The sequence below is a fragment of the Magnolia sinica genome, chromosome 8 (assembly GCF_029962835.1).
Source record: "Magnolia sinica isolate HGM2019 chromosome 8, MsV1, whole genome shotgun sequence".
Lineage (NCBI taxonomy): Eukaryota > Viridiplantae > Streptophyta > Magnoliopsida > Magnoliales > Magnoliaceae > Magnolia > Magnolia sinica.
This window is the reverse complement of record NC_080580.1, coordinates 57,734,622-57,745,551: the sequence shown is the minus strand read 5'-3', so window position 1 is coordinate 57,745,551 and position 10,930 is coordinate 57,734,622. Positions and strand designations below refer to the sequence as shown.

Genomic DNA, 10,930 nt, shown 5'->3' with positions numbered 1-10,930 from the left:
ATTCTTAGGGAATTGCTAGAGATTATGCCCTCCAGGTAAACCCTAATTTCAAACTTTGAGAACGAAATTCCTAGCCTCCTGCTGTCACGCCCCAAACTCGGAAACCGGGCTCACAAAATTTTCAATCGCCGACTCCGGTGCCGACAGCCTCCGTATAACCCCATTCTCGGCTCCCAGCGTCCATACGCTAGATTTCGATCCTGGGATCCTACAAGGAGGATTTTCCAATGTACATTTAACTCGTAATAAGCATAACCACAAATTTACCCAAATCAAAAAGGCAACATTATCATCACATATCCACTAATATAAACATTTGAATACAATGCTAAAAGGGAAATACATATGTCGAAAATCAAAGCCTCAGAAGACCGATGCACGCTCTAAGCTCAATGCTGCGGCAACTTAACATCACCTGCACGCATCTATCATGCATAAGCTTATAGAAAGCTTAAAGGGTGGTGTAAGTGTGTATAAGATAAGTGCCAAGTATTCAATACAATGTCATAATCATACAATGTCAGAAATATTGGCAAGATCATAAATCATACGATAACAAAGTAAGCGAAAATACTGACAAGTCCATGGGTAATATAATATCAAAGTACGCAATACAGATCAGCTATGCAAATGAGGAATCATAGAGAGCCAAATATCAAATGTCGAGGGTACAATGCAATATGTAAATCCTGCTAAGTCCGTCTAGGCCATATAAGTATAGAAAACATAGTAACCCAAAATGCCATATGCCTGCTTATGCAATATGCGATGCGAATGAAATGACCAAGCTGGAGTGTGAGGTCGGGATGATAGTACGTAGTATCGCAGACTACGGAGTCCATCACAAGGGACTTCTATCCAAACCAGTCCCATACCTAAATTTGGATAGTCAGACTCAATGTGGTAATCTCCTGATCTCAGGTTAGTTGCGCGCCCAACTAAAATCCTGGCCATGCGAAGGTACACATAACAAATAGTTGCGCATGACTTGCCCGAGTGGATAGTGAATTAATGAATAAATGAGTATACAATTCCTGCTCAATAAGTCCACATATCAGTACGGTTCCTCTCTGGGGAATCATCGAGGTCTATTACACTTCAAACCAAATTGCCGACCGGTCGCGCACAACAAAGTGGGTGGACGAGACCTCACTATCCACCTGCCAATATCAGGCCCGGCTCGTCGATAGCAGACTCATTCCTCGAGCTGGTTAGACTCAGCCTAGCGTTGCCCCCTCCTCTCGAGCAGGTAAGGTCGTACCCCCTTCCAACTGATCACAACATAGTAGGAGACGCGGCCTAACGGTATACGGCCCTCATGCGCTCATGCATCCACTCGATCTAAATATTGGAGCAACCTCTAGAACCAAGAGGGTTCTGAGACTTTCACCTAGGAATATCTATAACACCCCATGTAGAATATATTTTCAGTGTCCCATCTAGCCATCCACGATATGCCTGTGGAGGCTACGACCCTGATGTCGCTAAGGCGTACGGTGGTCATATCACAAAATGCGAGATGCATAAGTCATACTATCCAGTCATGCATCAAACCTGTGCGTATCGCGCGCTCATATAGGGCAACTCCGCCTATCAGGGAGTCCCATAAACAACCGGCACTATGCCATATGCAATGATCAATCATATCTCATAACAAACATGAAGATGATGCGTATGGGCATGTATCATGATGCTATGCTGTCACATACTCATAATCGGTATCAATAACCGGCATCGAGAATCAACCTCGACAATGTGGACATTTAACCAATATTACCCCCAAGGAATGACTCACATAGAGCCTAACATATAGTGAACCCATGACCTTACACAGGCCTAAATATACAACACCATGGCCCTCACTCAAGATCTTAATATACATCATGATGAGCCTTTCACATGGACCTAACATACATCACAATGGGCTCCATCGCCTAGCCCTCAATGCATCACAATGGACCCATCACATAGGCCTCATATACATCACATTGGGCCTTAAACACGGGCTGAATACACATCACAACAGGCTTCAAATATGGGTCGCATATACATCACATTGGGCCTCAAACACGGGCAAATGCGCATCACAATGGGCCTCAAATACGAGCCGCATATACATCACATTGGGCCTCGACATCGGCCTTGATATTTGGCCTCGACAATCAGAATCGGCCTCGATAATCGGAATCAGAATCGGCCTTAACAATCGGCCTTGACAATCGGAATCGGAATCGGCCTCAACAATCGGCCTCGACAATCGGAATCGGAATCGGCCTCAACAATCGGCCTCGACAATCGGAATCGGTATCGATAATTAAAATCGGCCTCAAAAATTGGAATCGGCCTCAACAATCGGAATCGAAATCGGAATCGACCTCAACAATTAGCCTCGATAATCGAAATCTGCCTTGACAATCAGCTTCAACAATCAGAATCGGAATCGGCTTCAACAATCGACCTCGATAATCAGAATCGGAATTAGCCTCGACAATCGGAATCAGAATCGGCCTCAACAATCGGCTTCGACAATCGGAATCATCCTCCATAATCAGCCTCGACAATCAGAATCAGAATCGGAATCGGCCTCGACAATTGGAATTAGAATCAGCCTCAATAATCAGAATCGGAATAGCCATGACAATTGGAATCGGTCTTGATGAGAATGATCCTAACAAGGCCTAAGGGAAGGTCACAATATAGATATTTAACCAACATTACTCCCAAGGAATGGCCTTCATAGGGCCAAACATGTAGTGGGCTCATGGCCTCACATAATGGCCCCGTATACATCACCACGGGCTTCTTACAAGGGCTACATACACATCACTAAGGGCCGCATCACATGGTCCTAATACACATCACGGTGGACCGCATCACATGGGCCTAATATACATCATGACGGGCCTAATACACATCACAGTGGGCCTCAAATACAATAGGTGGGCTGCATTAGTGGCCGCACCAATGAACGTAATATGCACAACTAGTGGACCCTACTCATGGGCCTCAAATACATAACATGTGGGCCCTACACATGGGTCTCATATGCATCAAATGGGCCACGTGTCTGGGTCTCGAATACATCAAATGGGCCACGTGTCATGGGCCTAATACTCGTCATAATGGGCCGCACGATAAGGGCCTAATACATATCATAATGGGCCTTGCCTATAGGCCATGAATACATCACAATGGGCCTTACCCATAGGCCTCGAATACAAAACAATGGGCGTTGCCCATAGGCCTCAGATTCAAGTAGGTGGGCCCCATCATATGGGCCTTAATTACAAGGCAGGTGGGCCCTATCACATGGGCCTTAAAATACAAGGTAAGTGGGCCCTATCACATGGGCCTTAAATATACATCAAGTGGACCGCATTAATGGGCCGCACCAATGGGCCTCAAGTACGGGCCTCTTATACAATACATTCATCATGGTGGGGCCACGTCAATCACGTGATAGACGGTGTGAATATACAACACATCCTCAAAGTGGGCCCCACCCTAACAAATGAACGGTCAACGCATGCATCATGGAGTGGCCCATGCAGCACCGTCCAGATGGACGGTGTGCATATACAGCACATATATCAAGGAGGGCCCCACCCAACAAAATGTCCAGATGGACGGCTGGGTGGAACACATACATTAAGTGGCCCACAGAACTTGCCGACATTAATACAGGTGGGACCCACAGAACTTGCTGACATCATTGCAGGTGGGACCCATGTGTCTGGATGGCATGGATGAAATACATACATTAAAGGTGGGTCCACACGTGTGGGACCCACCATTCTCCCCTTTAAACGGTCCAGCAGTAACAGTTGTTGTTGGACGTCCTAAGATTGGACGGTCTGGATGGCCAGTCCTCAAAGGTGGGCCCGAGATCTGGCCAAACAGGATGAACGGTTTGATATAACACGTCAAGGTGGGGTCCACACATGGCCACCCCACACGGCATGGGTAAAACACATGAATCATGGTGGGGCCCGCGTCCCCTTACTGGACGAACGAAGTGGATAAAACATCATGGTGAGGTATATACATCAAGGTGGGTCCCACCCCCACATGTGCCACATGTGTGGGGTGGGCCCCACGTCCCACGTCCAGCCAGCATGTGTACAACTACTTGAAAACACATACGTTAGGTAGGATCCCACCATCCAGATTGCTGGATGGTGGATGGCATAAATATAGAATATATATATATATATATATATATCAATGTGGCCCCACCTCCACACGTGCAACATTTGTGGAGTGGGTTCCACCATCAGAAAAAGGGATGGGCGGTATGGTTGAAACACATACCTCAGGGCCACAGCACATGCAGCTTAGCTGCTGGGGCCACCGTCCCATGGACGGTCTGGATAAAGCACATATATTAGGTGGGTCCCACATCACGTGCATAAATAAAACACATACACCACGGTGGTCAGCACCGTCTAGACGATCTGGACAGTCTAGACGGTCTGGATGATCTGGACCGTCTGGATGGTCTAGATAATCTGGACAGTCCAAATGAAATACACTATCACGGTGGGGTTCACAATAGGAAAGAGAGAGAGAGAGAGAGAGAGAGAGAAGGGGAGGGACCCCGCCACTATGGGCCCTCCCTATACAATGCATACTTTAAGATGGGTCCCACCATATGTGGGCCCTCTAATAATTAAATCCAAATAAAGAAATCACCTACCTTTGATCATGGACTTCTTCTTCTAACAACGCATCCTAGAGCTCCAGGGGATGCATTTCAACGATGGAGAAGATCTTTGGATGGTGGGATTGGGTGGTATAGAGGTGGGCCACACCTAGATTTCTTCTCTCCCTTGGATGTTGGATTCTCATGGGATTTGCTTGAAAATGAAAAAATGAGAGAGAGAGAGAGAGGATGGGATGGAAAGAGAGGATGGGATGTAGAGAGAGAGAGAGAGAGAGAGAAAGAGAGAGAGAGATGGGTAAGTGAGTGATGGGTGATGGGTGTACTTGACATGTATGGGTTGTAAGAGAGAGAGTTGACTTTAGAGGAGGGGTAGTTGTACTTGACATTAGGTGATTGATGTGCACTTGATTGATGGGACATGTTGTAGAGATTCCCTCGTGATTGCAAACGCGCAGCGTTTTCTCGAACTAAACGCGGGCCCACATCTTCTGGCCTGGGTATCGCCTCGGCGCGCGAGAGCGACATCGGAACCACGGCGACGACGCGGTCGCTAGGGTACAAGTCTTGGGTTGAGCCGATTCTGGAATACGGGATACGACTCAGGGTTGTGCGCAAATGCTGATAACAGATCACGGGTTGCTGGAATTCAACCGAAAGGACGCTGAAGCCTATGGAATGGTACGGGCTAGGATACGGGCCTTACACCTGCTCTGGTCATCTAAATTCGGCAGGCGGCGGAGCATTCTGTATCTCATGAATTTTAATTGGTGGTGGGTTTCATTGTGAGGGAGGCATCGGTGGCAGCTAAATTGCATTGCCGATAGAACTTCCCTAAGCATTATACTGTGTTGTCGCAGGTGTTCTTTCGGCCATTATAACCATTAATTGATGCATGACCTTAGTTTGCCTAGCCATGTATTTGTTAGTATTTTCAATTTGAATACGAAATTGCTCGGCCTGAGCTCTTCTATATTCTTGAACATGTTGGATACTCAATTATACATCTCGGAGTGCGACCATTATCTCTTCAGGAGAAACGGTCCAAGAGGTTGAAGCCCCTTCTCAATTCCCAGTACTGAGTGTCAGACTACTATTCAAATTTAAAACTCCTAGGGACGTTTGAACTGACACGTCCTCGGTCAGAGGTGGTGCGGTTGGTGTGGAAGATTCGATCCCAACAATTCAATTACTCCTATTCATATTTTCGATTGGCAATGTTGCGCTGAAATATTAGAGACAATGTCCCACCAGGCGTGCTAAAAACCTATTGGTGTTCGGTACAACCAGTGCAAAATGACTATTAATGACAACCAAGTAGTTTTTTTTATAGTGGTAGTCCCACCAGGCGTCCAAAAACCTGTTAGTGCTTGATTTATGGTTTTAGTCACGTGATAAGTGTAGGCGTGCCAGAATTGAATTTGCAGCTCAATTCAAACCAAACAACTATGACCCCAAGCACCAAGAGAGGCAAATACGTTACTAGTATATGATATCGATCGCCTATTTAGTCACTCGCTTAGTATAAAATAGGATCAGGTGATATTCAGAGGGTAGGGTTCGTCTTCTGATGATGGGTCACACCTTTGCATTCCGTACGAAATGACTTTTCAATATAGATAAAAGAAAAATAGGAAAGGAAACCTTATAGTCGATCACGAAGAGCAGGCGTAAAACACCTTCTTGGATGGAGAACTGAATCCAACGTATGAGCGTAGACCTAAATTATGGTCAATATTATCAACTACTAGATTAACGCTACGGATTACACTATGGAATGTAAACAACGGGCAAAAATTAAAGGATTACACTAAGAAATGTAATGGACTTGTAGAGAGGCTTAGTGATTACACTAAGGAATATAAATGATGGATAATTGAAAGATATATTGAGTTGCTATGAGACAAATCTTTCTACTGAATTCCTTTTAGCCTTAATCTCACCATCTAGAACCATTTAACACGTTTTAATCCTTCTTGTTTATACTCCTGTCATTTGTCCTAGTAATCACTTCTGCACTATTGCTATTCAATCAACCACTTAGTAGAAGATGTGTTGTCACAGGATGTTCTCTAGCTGTATTATTGTAAAATCATCTTCTAATATCCCAAAGATATCCAAATATACCCGCAAATCTATTCAGATCACACTTAATTGGCTCTGATTGGCTGGCATGAATTGGCAACAATGGGAATGAACCGGCACTACGTCTGTGGCTCCCACCAACCTACTTGTATAGGATACGTTTATTCAACCACAGTGGTTGAAGAACCACGTCTTCTACAGATAATAAATAAGTGGACGAGTCATCTTGAGAGCAATTGCATTACATGTGTCGCATACGCTGGGAAGAAAAGCTTTCCATCTGGAAAAAGTTGTTGAAAGCTCGTTGTGCAATAATTTCCACAAACAATATCTAATTTCAGGAGAAAGGGCAATTTCCAGAGGAGTCTGCATATTTCAGAGCTGAGCTTTCAATCATTTACTTCAGCTTATTGAAGAATCGCTCTCTCGGATCTCCGATAACACCAACACTAGGAAGATGCATATCAACAATTTCTGAAGCACAAATCTCAAGTTCCATAGACCAACACTAGGAAGATGAATATCAACAATTAGGAAGATGAATATCAACAATTTCTATATCTCAATCTCAAGTTCCATAGACCAATAATCAGGGATTTATTCCATTGCCCGTTGGTAAGGATGAGATTCGGGACCCACAGCAGCCTAAGGATATCTTGATCAACACTTCCAAGACCCACAATGGGAAAAGATTCAATGAATGAATTCTTACCACAAATGAAATGGATAGCAAATATGTTTAGATACAAAAATAAGAAGGGAAGACTCTTTTCTAAGTCTGTTAATATATCTACATTAGAGATGAACTAATCAATAAAAGAATGGTAAATTAATCAATAAAAGAATGGTCGATAAAATGTAAAAACAGTCTGCCCTTCTTAGTCACAATGACGGACAGCAGCCACCACCATCATCATCTTATTGTCATCCTCACCATCGATTATATCAGCATGATTGTACAGTGTTGTAGCTAGCCTCCACCAATGCAAGCTTTAAAAATAGATGTGAGTTTTCTCCTTCAAATAAAGTGGCCCAATTGGATTATCACAACGCTGACATCATCGATGGAACCTCGCAATACGGACAAATCAACCAGATTTTTACAGGCGGAGAGCATCGATACCTCGTCAGTTTTTAAGCACCCAGATCGAGCAATGTCTACTGCCTCCTGATTACTAACCTGAAATAACAAAGATTCCATTTAAATTTAAGATCATTCATATAGAAGTTTGAATGCTTTGGAACATATTCTCAAGAGCGATTGCTGTTATAAAAACTAAATTACCTTATCCCATAGCCCATCAGAGGCGAGGATTAGGAACTCGCAATCAGGTTTGATTCTTAGGATTTTCGTCTCTGGCTCTGCTGTAACCCATTGCTTAAGATGGGAATCTCCGATCCCCCTGGATACAGCCAGGGAACCCTGTAATCTCCACACACCCCGGCAGCAATCCACATAGCCACCCTGCAAGAAGATATTCAATTAATCCATCAGTTTCAATCCAACTGATATAAAAACCGCAAAAGGGAAAATATGGTGATTGTAATTCGATAGATGGAGCAATGGGATTGAAACTATCCAGTGTCAGGTTCTGTCTTGTTATAAGGGTCATGACCCAAAAATCATACTGATCAGAAGATAGTCCCAACTATCCAAATAATGGACGTTTGCCTGCAAAATATGAGCACCACCATATCTTTTTTAACCATCCATTGCATGCTATCTTTACAATGGCTGTGATTGTCAGAATGGGCTGATTTTGACCTATGTACCACCAGATGTGCAGCTCAACATGTGGATGGTCCACACAGATTAATGTGGAAATCAGCCATAGATGGTGTAAGTTTGGGAATCAAGCAAGCATAACAAGAGATATGAATAATTGAACTTACAAGGTTCTCAATTCTATCACGTTCGTCTTCCCTTGAAGGCCGATGATCATCTGTGAGGGACTCTGCAACCCCTCCTCTGCTCAAAACAGCACGACAGTCTCCAGCATTGGAGACGATGAGATCACTGTTCTTGATCAGAGCAGTTACGCAGCAAGCACCGCCCCTGGTGCCCTCTTTCAAAAACTCCGAGTCTGTAGCCAAATAAGCACTTCTAATAGCAGCCTTGATTCCATCACCCCCACTTTTCATCACTTCATCCATTATCTTCTTACCCATGTTCTCTGTGGCAAATTCAGCTGCTTTCACACCTCCATGCCCATCAAAGACGCCGAAAAATGCCTGCCAAAAAACAAATAAAAACACCAATTAAAAAATTTGCAAATTCTTTTGTAGTCTCAGTCTATTTACCAACTTCCTATAAGAGGTACAATTCATTGCAGCTTAGCCCACCTTAGATTCACCTCAGCCCAATATCATTTGGGTCGAATGATCCTAATCGCTTGATGAATGGATTTTTGGCCATTGGGTATGTGCCACTATCAATAATTTTTTACCTAGCATCCATTCCTAGGCTCTTGATTGGACAGTAGCAAATTTTGGGCCACAAGCAAACAAAAGAGATGGAGCTTACCTCTCAAAATGATATAGACCAATCAAGGCAGTTCCTACTCATCATATACAGGTATTCCCCACTATAATATGATGGGACGATCATTCCCTTCCAACTATAAATTCCCTGACTTCCCTATTTCTACCTCCTTACCTATAGTTCTCAATTTCACAAATTTTCCCTATTTCTACTTATTCGAACTGTTTATAGATTGCATGTAAGTTTCTAAATTTCACAAATTTCCCTATTTGTACCCATTCTTCATTTTCAAGAATTTGCTCATCACATATGGAATTTCACAATGGTAGCCATTTTTACTCATTACCCACTTTCTATAGTTCGCACAACATCTCTCAGTCTCACAAGGGAACAAACTGATCATGATAACTTGTGGTGCTGGACCATCTTTCTCTGCCACATGCCGCTTGTATAAGATATCCTTACCATGAAAGTAGCAGGCACCAACAAAAAGGATTCATGGAATTAGAACAACCATTCATCAGCCTGGTTTTCAAGAAGGACTATCTCCATGGTGGGGCCCACTGCTTTGACGGTGTGAATGCCCTGAGCACCACTTGTCTGTAGCTGATCAGTTCATTCATCATTTTATCTGATGGCACAATAACTTGATAGTGCCTTACCATTTTTCCCGTCGGCATGCCACATGTGTAGGATACCAGTGCGATGAAAATGGTAGGCACCAACACGAAATCAGCCGTTTTTTCAAAAAGGATGATCTCCATGGTGGGGCCCATCGCTTTAATGGTCCAGATCTCCTACACAAGTGGCTGGTGAAGTTATTAGTTCCCTCATCATGTCACAATAGCATAAATTCCCAATCTCTATTTATACCGATCGCCGCTGCTTCCTCAAAATTTCAGAACCCTCTCTATTTCTAGCATCTAAACAAATCGGATTCAAAAAAGAAAGAAAAAGTTATTTTCGGATGAACAAAAATACCTGTTTGGGATCGTCATGTAGATCAACAACGGCTGCGTGCCGATCTTCCATTGCTTCCCTAATCCCTTTCTTGCAGAAGACAGAGAACTGCTTACCCTTGATCTCCACCTCTTTAACGCCTTCCGACGCGATTGGCAGCGTCAAGCTCAAGGAATTGAGGTCAGGGATGTTGATCCGAGTGGGCCTCTTTCGCTTCAAGCTCATAGAAGGAGGAGGTGGAGGAGGAGGAGAATGAGAAGGATCAACAGCTACGATGGAAGCATCTTTCCTGCTAAGGCTGCTGGCTTGCTTCTGCAAGAATCGGAGGCGAAAAGAAGAAGAAGGAGACAGAGAAGAGGGAGATGTTTTGGGAGAAGAAGAAGAGGTTTTGGTAAGAAGTGGGGTCCGCGATGGGGAGAATGCAGGAGAGCCTTTTACTCCAACGGTATAAGACATGATTTTCATAGTCAGAGAGAGGAGAGATGGAAGAGAGAAGTGTCGATGGGTGGGGTATTTATAGAGGGGACGCGCTCCAGTGGTACGGACACGGATACGCTGAGAAAGCAGTTCGAAGGAACTTCCTTCACGCGACGGAAAGCTAAATGGGGCCACTGTGATATTTGTGAGATATCCACTCCATCCATCCGTTCTTTCAGATCATGTTAACACATGGGCTCAAAATTAAAGCAGATCCAATACTCAGGTGGGATACACGATAGAAAACAGTGGGGATTCAACTACCA

General features: G+C 44.0%; 1 protein-coding gene across 2 annotated transcripts; it reads right to left on the bottom strand.

The window, feature by feature from the left end:
* Positions 1-7,437: 7,437 nt before the first annotated feature.
* LOC131253342 (putative protein phosphatase 2C 53) lies at positions 7,438-10,687 on the bottom strand. Of its 2 annotated transcripts, none has more exons than XM_058254311.1 (4): positions 10,209-10,686; positions 8,639-8,977; positions 8,031-8,210; positions 7,438-7,925 (listed from the first exon to the last, which is right to left on the bottom strand). In XM_058254311.1, the coding sequence occupies exons 1-4, from the start codon at positions 10,650-10,652 to the stop codon at positions 7,764-7,766; spliced, it is 1,125 nt and encodes a 374-aa protein (XP_058110294.1). In that variant the 5' UTR covers positions 10,653-10,686; the 3' UTR covers positions 7,438-7,763. The 2 variants fall into 2 exon arrangements, with proteins under 2 accessions (XP_058110294.1, XP_058110296.1); XM_058254313.1 differs by having other exon boundaries at positions 7,782-7,920; positions 10,209-10,687.
* Between the last annotated feature and the right edge of the window lie 243 nt (positions 10,688-10,930).